Source organism: Haliotis rufescens, unplaced genomic scaffold, assembly GCF_023055435.1.
Source record: "Haliotis rufescens isolate VD_foot unplaced genomic scaffold, xgHalRufe1.0.p SCAF_20, whole genome shotgun sequence".
Lineage (NCBI taxonomy): Eukaryota > Metazoa > Mollusca > Gastropoda > Lepetellida > Haliotidae > Haliotis > Haliotis rufescens.
Genome location: NW_025963891.1, coordinates 9,527,722 through 9,543,819, shown reverse-complemented (window position 1 = coordinate 9,543,819; position 16,098 = coordinate 9,527,722). Strand labels below are relative to the sequence as shown.

General features: G+C 45.3%; 1 protein-coding gene across 1 annotated transcript in view; it reads left to right on the top strand.

The window, feature by feature from the left end:
* The first annotated feature begins 3,944 nt into the window (after window positions 1-3,944).
* Window positions 3,945-16,098, top strand: part of LOC124133245 (protein FAM186A-like) — a 59,047-nt gene continuing 46,893 nt past the window's right edge. The window contains exons 1-3 of the mRNA XM_048401006.1: window positions 3,945-3,978; window positions 5,114-6,438; window positions 7,455-8,047. Coding sequence (XP_048256963.1) covers window positions 3,945-3,978; window positions 5,114-6,438; window positions 7,455-8,047 — 1,952 coding nt within the window. The remainder of the gene's footprint in view (window positions 3,979-5,113; window positions 6,439-7,454; window positions 8,048-16,098) is intronic.

The window sequence follows — 16,098 nt, the reverse complement described above, 5'->3', positions numbered from 1 at the left end:
GGTTTGTTTAAAGCTTGAAATACATAAAATCGTGAAGACATTGTGAAGTAGGTGTGAGACGTTACACAAAAATAAATGTTATTCCTAAATGTTCTCCCAACTTCTAAATGCCTATCAAAGACTTAATTAAAATTATTTTCATAACAGTTGGCAGTTATTTGTACACATAACTGTAAAACAGTTATGTTTAAAATCAACAGGTATGGTAATCCAAAAGTCCTTGAAATCGCATTGTAACAAGCTCGGTGACGTCCCTTATACAGTGCCGGGCAAAAGAAAGTATACACTTACAAAAATTGACATTTTTTTTTTACAAACGTTATCAACACATTACAAGGCTGAAAACAGTCGCCGAAACACTGCCACGTTAAGGTCTAAAACACAGCTGTGATACCTGTATCACATAGACATTGCCATCGAAACCATTTCTTGTTTGCCTTACAGTAACGACAGAACACGACAGTCAGACCTTAGACATTGGGCAGATAATCACTGGAGCCTGACTTCGTGCAATCAGTCTTCATTAAGTTAGTAAAAGTATGAAAGTGATAGACACAGACGGGATACAAACTTGTAGAACGTGGTAGTCTTGTTTCACACATCAGGGGCGGTCGGGTAGCCTAGTGGTTACAGCGTTCGCTCGTCACGCCGAAGAGCCGGGTTCGATTCCCGACATGGGTACAAAGTGTGAAGCCCATTTCTGGTGAAGCCCGCCGTGATATTGCTGGGCCCATTTCTGGTGTTCCCCGCCGTGATATTGCTGGAATATTGCTAAAAGCGGCGTAAAACCTCACTCACTCACTCACTCAAACATCAAGTTCACCACACACTTTCAGAGTTGTAGAAGCGCTAGTTTATACGGCGTCGGGAAGACCTAATATACATGTATATTCAAAGTATTATATTATCAACTGTTGTTATTGTTGTTGGTATTTATATAAGTATGGTGTGACGAAGCCTTCAGTGATATTCTAGCAAGGTGAATATGAAGAATGGGTTTCTCACGATGTACAAGTGTAATGGACAGAATCAAACCTGCTTCTCGGCTTGACGAGCGAACCCTTTAACCACTAAGCTACTACTACCCCCCCCCCCCCCCCCCCCCCCACACACACACACACCCCTCCCCACCCCTCCTGCACAGCTGTCGCCACCTCTTTCAGCCTTTCACATAAAACAGCTCCCCGTTTCTCACCGATCCACTCTGCCTTACCCTAGAATTAACATGAAATGCATGTTAGATTCGGTTCCATTTCTCAGCCGTTGAGTAATTTGTTGTTTTTCATTCTGAAATTGCACTCTTTGATGTAACCTGCCTTTATGACCAGTTATTCGCTTTGATATATCTCGTATAGTTTAAAAAATAACACAGCATCAGCATTGTTTCAGACATATATATTGACATTTTCTATCAAAGGCTTCAAATACATACTCTCCACTTTGAATTCTTTATAGCATTGTTGTCGCTCAGTACAATTGCGAATTTAGATTGGCGTGTTTGGGAAATCGAAATAAAAAATACAATTCAAACAACCTATCATGTTCATTTTTCTAAAAAGGTACGAGAAACAAGCTGTTTTAACGCGGCGGTAGCTAGAACATTATTTTCACTTACATCGAGATCGACGTTTTTGTTACTCTATATAAATTGATATTATACCGCAAAATCCTACCAAACGATATTTTCTTTACAAAGAAAATTGAAATGAAATACTGTAACAAGAATGGACTCAGTATCACCGAACGAAATTAGAAGCACGAAAACAGATCCAGTATCGCAGAACGAAAGGAGAATCACGTGTTTGTAATGAGGAAACACATTAAAATCATACAATTAAAAATAAACAATTTTCCTCGTGAACCGGAAGACGTCGATTATACACGTAGCGCGTGGTTCCTCCCAGATCGAGTCTAGTGTTGCTAAAAAGGAAGTTACACTCGATTTGATGACCTTTTGACCCCGCTTCGCCCTTATTCCCGGGGCAGCTTCAGATATAATCAAACTATTGAGCGCTGGTATATTTATGTAGACAACAAAGCGCTCGCGATATTCGATATGAGGATCAGCATATCCGTCAAGAACTATTGTTGTTTTATGAGCAGTTAACGTTTGTGATAAAAGTCCTAACCTTTATTCTGTTGTGCTTTGCATGGAATGCGATATTCGCTGGAGGCTGTTGAATGCAAGCTCTAGCCGCACGGGTATTGTGATTATGGAACGACATTTAGCTGCATGTTGTTTTAACGCCTCGTAAAGCTTTGAAGTTTTCAAACTCAAGGCGTACTAAATTCGCCGTTGCAGTTGAACACTGTTTTCTTTTATTGTTTTGGGGTTATTGTTAATAGTTGAGCAATGTACGAACTGTTTATGATGACATTAAAACGTCATTAAAAGTATAATGATAGCTGGATTAATATCATTACGAATGCTTTGTTTGGCGGGAAGACGTGTGACTCTATTGAGCAGTGTTAAGGACAAAGATATTACGGTAATTACATCTTTTGACGCGCGTTATGTTCATAAACTATAGCCACGCGAGTGATGTAATGTAATATACTCACATGTACAGATTTTTTTATCTGTTGAGCAATGGATCAATTATGAAACTTTGGGATTGACGGGATTTCGCCATATGCAGAATTGCATCTCTTAGTCATACCAGGTCCATTGGTCGACCCTGTTCGAGTCTCACACTCAACCTTATAATACTTCTTTGGATATCGAGGGGCGGTGGGGTTCAAGTTTGAATCCCCCAATGGTACAAAGCCCAATACTGACGTTCCCCACCACGACATTGCTGGAATATTGCTGAAAGCGGCGTACATCCATACTCACTCACTCACTCACTCACTCACTGATTCTCTCTCTCTCTCTTTCTCTCGCTCCCTCTCTCTCGCTCTCTCTCTCGCTCTCTCTCTCGCGCGCACTCTCTCTCGCTCTCGCGCTCTCTCTCTCTCTCGCTCTCTCTCTCGCGCTCTCTCGCGCGCTCTCTCTCTCGCGCTCTCTCTCTCGCTCCCGCTCTCTCTCTCTCGCGCTCTCTCTCTCGCGCGCTTTCTCTCTCTCTCTCTCTCTCCTTTGGCCATCGCTGCCATGTCTGTTGTTTTATCACCACAACGATAACTCTCAACGACCTGCGTTACAGACGGCTTCCCTCACATGCAGATTACAAGTCAAATACTGTTCAAATCTGTGTTAAACCCACAAGCACTAATCACTCGAATTCCACGTCGTGATACTATTAAAAGGGCGAATTGAGCGTTAGTTCGAAACCAGTCGTGTTCGGGATATTGCCAGTGGATTAAATAAATCACGTTTCCAATTACGAGACAAATAAAATCCACCAAATATGTTACTCAAAAGAAATTAAAGAACACTCGTTCCTTTCATGTTAGTGTAGTTAATCTTTCATGGCATGACAGATTAGTTGTAGTAATTTGAAAACAATTGTTCTTTTGAGTAACATATTTCGAGGGTGTTTAAGTAGTAAATATGGCAATATGAAGAAAACGGAATGGAAATGTGATTATTTGTTTTGAGTTGTATATTATGCCAATCAATATTCTTCAGGCAACCGTAAATTCTGTACGCGTTTAGGATGCCTTAAGCGTTTGCTCGTCACGTCGAAGGCCCGAGTTTGTTTCTCCACGTGGTCACAGTGTGTAAAGCTCTCGGTGTTCCCCGCTGTGAAACCACAACATGCAAAACGGTTTAAACCCCAAACTCACTCACTCACTCTGTTGGTTGAAGGTGAGCTATATCTCGATTGATACACATGCTTGTTCGGGATATAGAGGGTGAAGTATAATTCTGTCCTCACACATCGATACACGCAATAAAACTGAATTATTCAACACAGCCAAGGAGCGATCGCTGTGGTTGGAATGGGCATATTTTTAATACTAGGATTTCCTATTTGGTTTATTCCAACACATTCCTCGCGAGAATGACAATTATGCCGTTCTCGCTCCTCGTGGCTGGTAAGATATAAAAAAAATAGCCTCCGACAAAAAACTCTGTAATCGTTTACATATGCTATGAGCGTATTGGTACGCCGAGCATGATGCCCTATACAATATCCGTGGTAACGGCACGATCGCGATCGATCAGGAGAACCGATACGACAGTTGGTATTTGGAAAGGGATGTTGGGGTAATATCCTGGAAATTGACAGGTCGTGATGCGGGTAGATATATGTATCAGTATGGGTAGATGAAGGGATGAGGGACGAGGATGTATCTATTCTGAAGTTGATATATTGACATACAGGATATGGAATGATTAAGATCTGTTAAGGTTTGACAGTTAAATATTTTCAATCTTCATTAAGCATTTGACGTCCTCGAACTTAAACCGATCTTTTAGAATTTGAAAAATCGTTTCTGGATTCGTTCATGTTGTCGGAAAACGTGACTCATCTAAAGGATTTCTGTTTAGCAAAGTTGTATAATCGACTCTCTATATCTGATACTGTTCATAAACTGGAATAGCATATCGGTCACATCAACGATTGGGCTGTAGTTACTCCCAAGACGTCCATCTATCCGTGGTGGTAGTGTGTGGGAGTGTGTGCATGTGCATGTCTGAGTATGCGTGCGTGGATGTATGTGTGTGTTTTTGTTCGTGTCTGTTCGCCTCTGTATATCTCTGTGTGTGTGTTGACGTTGTTAATGATACTCATGACGCTTGTCATCCACTGACTTGCTTGTATTCCGTGCAACCCGCTGTCATATAGAAAAAAGCATCAGCTGTCTATACCGCGCACCTCCAGTTCACATCATCAGCTTGTGAATGCGGCTGCAGTAGTCCTGGACATCGTCATCAGCGGGGTAAGAGCATCACCATCCCTGGCTAATCAGCACTTTGTATTTTCCGATTTGGGCAAGTAATTCCATTTTGTTCTAAGCTTTCATAAAAAAGAACTCAATGAGTTGGAAGTGTGAAAATGTAGATATTACCAAAGAAAGCAACTGCCATCTCGATTTTTTTTCAAGATGAAATTGTCAGTGTAGACCTCGAAACTGTCCAGTTGATCTATTCTTGTTTGATCACCGAATAGTCACGTCCTCACCTCAACCCATCAGTGTACTCCCTCACCCCACCTCAACCCATCAGTGTACTCCCTCACCCCACCTCAACCCATCAGCATCTCCCTCACCCCACCTCAACCCATCAGCATCTCCCTCACCCCACCTCAACCCATCAGCATCTCCCTCACCCCACCTCAACCCATCAGCTTCTCCCTCACCCCACCTCAACCCATCAGCATCTCCCTCACCCCACCTCAACCCATCAGCATCTCCCTCACCCCACCTCAACCCATCAGCATCTCCCTCACCCCACCTCAACACATCAGTGTCTCCCTCACCCCACCTCAACCCATCAGTGTCTCCCTCACCCCACCTCAACCCATCAGTGTCTCCCTCACCCCACCTCAACCCATCAGTGTCTCCCTCACCCCACCTCAACCCATCAGTGTCTCCCTCATCCCACCTCAATCCATCAGCATCTCCCTCACCCCACCTCAACCCATCAGCATCTGCCTTACCCCACCTCAACCCATCAGTGTCTCCCTCACCCCACCTCAACCCATCAGCATCTCCCTCACCCCACTTCAACCCATCAGTGTGTCCCTCACCCCACCTCAACCCATAAGCATCTGCCTTACCCCACCTCAACCCATAAGCATCTGCCATTCCCCACCTCAACCCATCAGCATCTGCCTTACCCCACCTCAACCCATCAGTGTCTCCCTCACCCAACCTCAACACATCAGTGTCTCCCTCACCCCACCTCAACCCATCAGCTTCTCCCTCACCCCACCTCAACCCATCAGTGTCTCCCTCACCCCACCTCAACCCATCAGTGTCTCCCCCACCCCACCTCAACCCATCAGTGTCTCCCTCACCCCACCGCAACCCATCAGTGTCTCCCCCACCCCACCTCAACCCATCAGTGTCTCCCTCACCCCACCTCAACCCATCAGTGTCTCCCTCACCCCACCCCAACCCATCAGTGTCACCCTCACCCCACCTCAACCCATCAGCTTCTCCCTCACCCCACCTCAACCCATCAGCTTCTCCCTCACCCCACCTCAACCCATCAGTGTCTCCCCCACCCCACCGCAACCCATCAGTGTCTCCCCCACCCCACCTCAACCCATCAGCTTCTCCCTCACCCCACCTCAACCCATCAGTGTCTCCCCCACCCCACCTCAACCCATCAGTGTCTCCCTCACCCCACCTCAACCCATCAGTGTCTCCCTCATCCCACCTCAACCAATCAGCATCTCCCTCACCCCACCTCAACCCATCAGTGGCTCCCTCACCCCACCTCAACACATCAGCATCTCCCTCACCCCACCCCACCCCAACCCATCAGCATCTGCCTTACCCCACCTCAACCCATCAGCATCTCCCTCACCCCACCTCAACCCATCAGTGCCCCCCTAACCCCACCTCAACCCATCAGTGTCTCCCTCACCCCACCTCAACCCATCAGTGTCTCCCTCACCCCACCTCAACTCATCAGCATCTCCCTCACCCTACCCCAACCCATCAGCATCTCCCTCACCCCACCTCAACCCATCAGTGTCACCCTCACCCCACCTCAACCCATCAGCATCTCCCTCACCCCACCTCAACCCATCAGTGTCTCCCTCAACCCACCTCACCCCATCAGTGTCTCCCTCACCCCACCCCACCCCAACCCATCAGCATCTCCCTAACCCCACCTCACCCCATCAGTGTCACCCTCACCCCACCCCAACCCATCAGTGTCTCCCTCACCCCACCTCAACCCATCAGTGTCTCCCTCAACCCACCTCACCCCATCAGTGTCTCCCTCACCCCACCCCACCTCAACCCATCAGCATCTCCCTCACCCCACCTCAACCCATCCGTGTCACCCTCACCCCACCTCAACCCATCAGTGTCTCCCTCACCCCACCTCATCCCATCAGTGTCTCCCTCACCCCACCCCACCCCAACCCATCAGCATCTCCCTAACCCCACCTCACCCCATCAGTGTCACCCTCACCCCACCCCAACCCATCAGTGTCTCCCTCACCCCACCTCAACCCATCAGTGTCTCCCTCAACCCACCTCACCCCATCAGTGTCTCCCTCACCCCACCCCACCTCAACCCATCAGCATCTCCCTCACCCCACCTCAACCCATCAGTGTCACCCTCACCCCACCTCAACCCATCAGTGTCTCCCTCACCCCACCTCATCCCATCAGTGTCTCCCTCACCCCACCCCAACCCATCAGTGTCTCCCTCACCCCAACTCAACCCATCAGTGTCTCCCTCAACCCACCTCACCCCATCAGTGTCTCCCTCACCCCACCCCACCTCAACCCATCAGCATCTCCCTCACCCCACCTCAACCCATCAGTGTCACCCTCACCCCACCTCAACCCATCAGTGTCTCCCTCACCCCACCTCATCCCATCAGTGTCTCCCTCACCCCACCCCACCTCAACCCATCAGTGTCTCCCTCACCCCACCTCAACACATCAGTGTCTCCCTCACCCCACCTCAACCCATCAGCATCTCCCTCACCCCACCTCAACCCATCAATGTCTCCCTCACCCCACCTCAACCCATCAGTGTCTCCCCCACCCCACCTCAACCCATCAGTGTCTGCCTCACCCCACCTCAACCCATCAGCATCTCCCTCACCCCACCTCAACCCATCAGCATCCCCCTCACCCCACCTCAACCCATCAGCATCTCCCTCACCCCACCTCAACCCATCAATGTCTCCCTCACCCCACCTCAACCCATCAGTGTCTCCCTCACCCCACCTCAACCCATCAGTGTCTCCCTCACCCCACCTCAACCCATCAGCATCTCCCTCACCCCACCTCAACCCATCAGTGTCTCCCTCACCCCACCTCAACCCATCAGTGTCTCCCTCACCCCACCTCAACCCATCAGCATCCCCCTCACCCCACCCAACCCATCAGCATCTCCCTCACCCCACCTCAATCCATCAACATTTCATTGTCCACCCCAACCCATCAGTGTCGTCCTCGTCCCATCAATGTCTTCATGCCTGCGATGCTATCTATCAAGCCGTGTTCAGCATCTAGATTTACGATATGCTGGAAAGCAATGATTCACAGTGCAGCAGCATTTTGATAATTAAACTGACAAACCTATGAGGAGTGACGCATGGTATCGCGGTGGTAGATTACTTCCGTCTTTTTGTCATTAATTGCCTCTTGGCAGCCTGACAAACGCTGCGTTCAGGCTGTGTCGTGTGCTGGTGTCGCTCTCCAGCAGAGTGGAGGACAACCCTGACCCGGAGATCTATGGGCGTAAACATCCCTGGAGTCATAATACATCAACACACACAAACTCGTCTGTAGTATTTACTGCGCAAACCGATTAGACGTACGGAAGTTGGTACTGATATACATAGCAAACAACAACAACAACAATAATAATAAACATAATAATAATAATAAACATCATCATCATCATCATCATCATAACAACAAAAACAATAATAATTACAACAATAATAATAATAAGCATCATCATCATCATCATAATGACGATGATTATATGATGTTTATAATCACATCGCATGATCTGTGGCATGTACCAAATCATAAGTGAGGCAGATGCTGATATATATATGTATGTATGTATGCATGTGTGTGTGTGTGTGTGTGTGTGTGTGTGTGTGTGTGTGTGTGTGTGTGTGTGTGTGTGTGTGTGTGTGTGTGTATGTCCACGCACTAAGCCTCAACAGTCATATTTAGTGTTGACCCTGTCACGGAGGATCATAATTACAAGTATACGCTTACATGGAATATGTCCACACACAGAGTCTCAGTCAAGTCAACAAACGGATGTTGCATTGTTCAGTACATCAGCTGGTGCCTTTATGTTATTGAATTAACTGTTCCTTTATATGACAGCAACGCGGTTGACAAGATCCAGAAGAAATAGCCACAGAACGAAGACATCGCCTTTGTGACGAACCATCTGCATCCCAAGTGTGAAGTTGGACATATGGGGGCACGGGTGGCCCAGTCGTCTAAGGCGCCGCGATTTGCTGTGCAGAGTTGCGTCACTTGGGCACGCCAGAAACCTAAGATTGTGGGTTCGAATCCCGGTTCGCCCCGATTATGTTTCTAGGTTCGTCAGCACCATACCCTTGCTCGTGGGTTTCACCGAAGTGGTAAACGTCTGAGACCTGCATCACATCGGGCTTTCCTCCCACATTAAGCTGACACGCCGCGATATAACTGGAATACTGTTAAAAGCGGCGTTTAACCAAACTCACCCACTCACTCACTCACTCAAAACATATTTGCAGGGACAAAGCATAAGTCTACGCTGCACGCGGTGATTTGTGCTGCTTCCTTGGAAATCCGAATCGGGTTTGCATCAGTACTGCGTAGGACATCAATATCAAACATAAACCCAAATTACCAAATCCGGGTCTATTGTCTTGATGCGCGAACGCTTAAATTTGCCCAAGGTGTTGGCAGATGGAAACAAAAAGACAACAAGGAAACATTTTGGACAAGTTCTCTATTTCATCATTGTGTTATTATCAAAATAATGTACGTATGGAGGATGTAATGTACTTTCAAGGATAAAAGTTCACACAACTAGATGTTTTTTGTGTCTGACCCCCCGCGTGTTTAATCGCTGTTCCTGCTTGAAGTTAACTGGCTTTTGTCTGATGGACCAGCTGATCGTCGAACCGTGGTACCAATCGCTAGCTTGTTTGAGGGTCAACGACCCTTATATATGATGTGTCTGATCCAGACTGTACAAGTATCACATTGACCCTCCTTGTCGTGTTTTTCTTTGCTAATGATAATGATAATCAGCATTGTAATGTTCATCATTGATCTATTACTGACTTAAACCATTATGGTGATTATTACTTTAACCATTATCATCACGATACCTTTATGCGGGTTTCTGGCATAAGTGAGTGAGTATGGTTTTACGCCGATTTTAGCAATATTCCAGCAATATCTTGGCTGGGGACACCAAAAATGTGCTTTATACATTATTATCGATCTATTACTCACTAAAACCGTTATGGTGATTATTACGATAACCATTATTATCACGATACCCTTATGCGGAGTTCTGGCATAAGTGAGTGAGTATGGTTTTACGCCGATTTAAGCAATATTCCAGCAATATCTTGGCTGGGGACACCAAAAATGTGCTTTATACATTATTATCGATCTATTACTGACTAAAACCATTATGGTGATTATTACTATAACCATTATTATCACGATACCCTTATGCGGAGTTCTGGCATAAGTGAGTGAGTATGGTTTTACGCCGATTTAAGCAATATTCCAGCAATATCTTGGCTGGGGACACCAAAAATGTGCTTTATACATTATTATCGATCTATTACTGACTAAAACCATTATGGTGATTATTACTTTAACCATTATCATCACGATACCTTTATGCGGGTTTCTGGCATAAGTGAGTGAGTATGGTTTTACGCCGATTTTAGCAATATTCCAGCAATATCTTGGCTGGGGACACCAAAAATGTGCTTTATACATTATTATCGATCTATTACTCACTAAAACCGTTATGGTGATTATTACGATAACCATTATTATCACGATACCCTTATGCGGAGTTCTGGCATAAGTGAGTGAGTATGGTTTTACGCCGATTTAAGCAATATTCCAGCAATATCTTGGCTGGGGACACCAAAAATGTGCTTTATACATTATTATCGATCTATTACTCACTAAAACCGTTATGGTGATTATTACGATAACCATTATTATCACGATACCCTTATGCGGAGTTCTGGCATAAGTGAGTGAGTATGGTTTTACGCCGATTTAAGCAATATTCCAGCAATATCTTGGCTGGGGACACCAAAAATGTGCTTTATACATTATTATCGATCTATTACTGACTAAAACCATTATGGTGATTATTACTATAACCATTATTATCACGATACCCTTATGCGGAGTTCTGGCATAAGTGAGTGAGTATGGTTTTACGCCGATTTAAGCAATATTCCAGCAATATCTTGACTGGGGACACCAAAAATGTGCTTTATACATTATTATCGATCTATTACTGACTAAAACCATTATGGTGATTATTACTATAACCATTATTATCACGATACCCTTATGCGGAGTTCTGGCATAAGTGAGTGAGTATGGTTTTACGCCGATTTAAGCAATATTCCAGCAATATCTTGGCTGGGGACACCAAAAATGTGCTTCATACATTATTATCGATCTATTACTGACTAAAACCATTATGGTGATTATTACTATAACCATTATCATCATACCTTTGTGCGGAGTTCTGGCATAAGTGAGTGAGTATGGTTTTACGCCGATTTAAGCAATATTCCAGCAATATCTAGGCTGGGGACACCAAAAATGTGCTTCACACAGTGTCCCCATCTGGCATGACACGTCATTAGGATCTATGTTCTTATGAACGATTAGATGAGGATTGGGTGGCCACTATGTCTGACCACGACGACTGTGTGCCATCGCGCCCCGACAGCATGGACCAGCATGGACCAGCGTGGACAGCCAGTGTGATCACCTTGAATATCTGCAAACTATTACTGACTGTGGCGTGACGTAAGGTATCCCTTCGCCACGATACCAGGGGGTAACATATAACTCTACTAAGAGGGTAGGCGGTGGGGTAGCCTAGTTGTTAAAGTCTTCGTCGACACGGGGAAGACCCGGGTTCGATTCCCCGATAAGTACGATATGTGAAGCCCATGTCTGGTGTCCCCCGCCGTAATATTGCTGGAATAATGCTAAAAGCGGTGTAAAACCAAACTCACTCACCAATAGTGTAAACGGTGGGGTAGCCTTGTTGTTAAAGTGTTCGTCGACACGCCGAAGACCAGGGTTCGATTCCCCGATGAGTACGATATGTGAAGCCCATTTCTGGTGTCCCCCGCCGTAATATTGCTGGAATGATGCTAAAAGTGGTGTAAAACCATATTCACACTCTCACTCACTCACTCACTCTCCCACTCCCTCTACACACCCGCTGCAAATGTTTGTACGTACACCAACCTAATCGCTGTACCTTATATAATTCTAGACAGCTGTCATTCACTCACTCACTCACTCACTCACTAAGCGTGTAATAATTACTGTGCACAATGGGCACTCTGGAAACAAGAACACACATTGAAATTAAATAGGATCGTTTCTATATTTCAGCGGACCCAAGTCTTGAGAGACAAATCAATTGCAGAGAAGATATTTCACGTGTTGGGATTAAAGAAAAAGCCGACAAACACAATATACAGTTCCAGGAACTAAAGAATGTATAGGTCTGACATTCCTCTGTGGTTTTCACAAATAGCGTTCAGGGGTTTAAGTGTGATGGATGATGCTTGGTCAATGATCTCGAGATCTAATTACTCAACTGGGACGCGCACCTATTTCAGGATCCCGTCCAATTTGGCTTTAACGCGATAACGTACTAGTATATTTCAATCAACGCTTCTTTTCGTGGACTAAATATCACTGTAGACAAGGCGACGGCACATGTACCCCCCATTTACACACGATTAGTCAATAGTTACATTATTAATAAACAAGATAAGAGAACCTAGATCCAACGAGCGTCTACCCAACATCATAACGATCAACATCTCTCTGAACGGTGCAGCAGGATTTCTGAACACTGCTGTTCCGAGGTGCTTCGAACTTTGAGTTTCTCATGTGATAAATCTTTATCAAAGACCATTCTGGGAAGCTCATTTCCTTAACCCTCCTGTGAGACCCGAGAAACATCTTCAAGAACTATGGTCAGACGCGTGCAAAAACCTCCGCCATTTGTGATGGCCGGCCATGTTGCCACCGTGTCTCGTTCGCATCCGGTAATGGCGTTTGCGCTTCTTCGCCAGAACCGAGGCAGGCCTGACGGACTGTTTACCGGGAAAATAATAGATGCCGTCCCCCCTCCCCACCCCCAGAGACACGCGGTATTAAACAATTAAGGGGGAACATAGGTTAGCGGAACTGAGACTTGTAGATCTCGTGTTACATCGCGCATTCTCGCGAGATTATCTACGGGGAGTAACCAAATGGAAAGTTTCTTTATGTAATTGATGCATCGGAGACGCGGTAGTATTCACTACACGTCTGTGTAGAATTACATTTGCCTGTTAAGCAAACGAAAGGAATTGTTTACATTTGAAACACGCTTCTTGAGAATATCGATTAGGCTGTTTAATAACACTCGTGTCGTTAATGTGATAAAATCTAAACTGAATAATATCATAAGTGAATTAAATACTTTCCAGAATTTATAGGAGCTAAAAATGAAAGATCATGTTCATACTTTTCGAAAAAATGCTAAATACGAATATCGTTCACATTTATTATTTATCATCTAAAATTTAAGTTTAATATTTGTATTAGCATCGCAGCCGTTGCAAACATTTAAGCAAGAATTTACGATTCATATTCAAACATCACGTGATCATGTATGCGAGTTCAAAATGAGATGTTTAGAGTCCATGACTAAACAAATGATAATCACATTTGCAGGACCGGTTCAGAAGCCAAACAAATTTCATCAGGCATTTAACACTGTCGACCGCACCTAAAACCCCACGAGTTCATATGATCTGTATAAACCATACATTCAGCATGAACGGCTGTCCTTGGATTGTGAAACCCGTACAAAATGATCTCCGTGTCAGTCGCGTCCTGTGAAATCGAGGGAAATGGTAGTATATGGACGCGTAGACCTTTCAAAACGTGCCTATTTGTCAAATCGAAGACAAAGGCCCGCTCGTCGACATATGCAAACGTTCCCCAGCCGTTCATCACCACTACGTGACAAAACTATTTGTTATTCGCTGTCTAATGTCTTTGTAAGGCCGGCGTTGTCCCGTGACGGAGGGGAGAGCGTGTAAACAGCCGCCGTCGTTGCACAGTATACGTGTGTTAAAATGTTTAGAATGTAAGCTCACGGAATACGAGCGATTGGAGTACATTTCCTCTTCATTGTCTTTTTCTATAGTGTGATTATTCAGTTGGGTAACGAGACTTCAGTCTGGAAGTTCACTGTCGAATTGCTTTCCGAATTGTTTTCCGTTTGTCATATTGGTGATTGGTTAAAAGTCAAATTTGTTGAATAAGTAAAAAAGCTTGTTTTTACTTCAACCAAACCATACATTCTTTTAAAGTTGTGTTACTTCTTTTGGTTGCCGCTAGATTTTGCGTTCGAATTCCAGATTCGCCCTGAACGTGATTATTGGCCTGTCTGCACCATAAAGCTTTTCATGGGTTTCACAAAAGCAGCAAATGTCTTCGACCTTCGTCAGTTACGGCTTTTCCCCCACACTAAGCTGACACGCCATGTTGGCATGCACTGTTCAACGCGGCATTCAAACCATTTCTTTCACCAGTGGGGCGGTCGGGTAAAGCGTTCGCTCGTCACGCCGAAGACCCGGGTTCGATTCCCGACATGGGTACAATGTGTGAACCCATCTCTTGTGTCCCCCGCCGTGATATTGCTGGAATACTGCTAAAAGCGGCGTAAAACCACACTCACTCACTCTTTCATCTATTGGTTTAACTTCAAAGTATTGCAGTATTGCAGAGTTACGGTGACAACAAGCTAGATATATAGGTTTCTTGCTTCAGTGTAAGCTAAGGAAACTTGAATGGATAATGTCGCGTTGCAATTTGGTGAAAATGAAAAAATATGATTGAAAACGGGACAAAGCGACAACGAGACATCGTCGTCGCTTTGTCGCATGTGTTGTAATTGTCGCGGGACATTTTAAAGGAACACTGTCGCAGGGTATTCCTAGAAGGGACATTGTCGCAGGGTATTCCTAGAAGGGACATTGTCGCAGGGTATTCCTAGAAGGGACATTGTCGCAGGGTATTCCTAGAAGGGACATTGTCGCAGGGTATTCCTAGAAGGGACATTGTCCCATGGTACCCCTAAAGGGAAATTGTCGCATGGTATCCTAGAAGGGACATTGTCATATGATATCATAGAATGGACATTGTCGAATTGTCCCAATGTCGCTCTTTATTTATATAATTATCTATGCTTGGGTTTGGTAAGTAACGCGACAGTTCGATAACATACCAGATTGTGCGACAGTGCGATAACACGATAGCCCAACAAGATGACAGTCTAACAACACGCCAGTGCGACAATGTAACAGTGCGACAACACGACAGTGCGACAACACGATAGTCCGACCACACAATAGTCCGACAACGCAACAGTGCGACAACTAAACAGTGCGACAACACGACACTGCGACAACATGATAGTCCAACACGATAGTCCGACCACACAATAGTCCGACAACGCAACAGTGCGACAACTAAACAGTGTGACAACACGACACTGCGACAACATGATAGTCCAACACGATAGTCCGACCACACAATAGTCCGACAACGCAACAGTGCGACAACTAAACAGTGAGATAACACGACAGTGCGACAACGCGACAATGTTGCTTCCAGTATTCCTTAGTAAAACAATATTCCGTCATCCACACTTTATGAACCACATTATCAGTCTTGGAAATTCGGGGGACGCCATGAATGGGCTTAAATTCACACATTGTACCCACGTGGGGATCGAACCCGGGTAGTCGCACTAGGCTAAGGACTGGTCGGATTGGAGTCAGTATATAGTGTCTGAGTGGGGTGTTCATGTTAAACTGCGGCATGGTATCTCAGTGGGCTAGCACTATAAAATTGGCATTAGGTCCGGACTAGTGCAAGCAGCTGTACAAGATAAATCTGGAACCAAGATGGCGATAAGAGAGATAAAGATGGTGATATCACTTCAGAAACAAAGCTTTGGTGTCGAATGGTTCAGGGTATATGGCAAATACACTCGATACTCAGGGATGGACACACACCTACTTACTCTGAACCCATTTTCAGATTCAGACAAAACACACGTACAATTGCTCAAGACAGGGCAGCTTAAAACTTCAAATGACCCGAAGGTCAGCGTTCGATTTCCCATATGGGTACAGTGTGTGAACCCATATCTGGTGTCCCTCGCCGTAAGATTGCTGGAATACTGCTAAAAGCGTA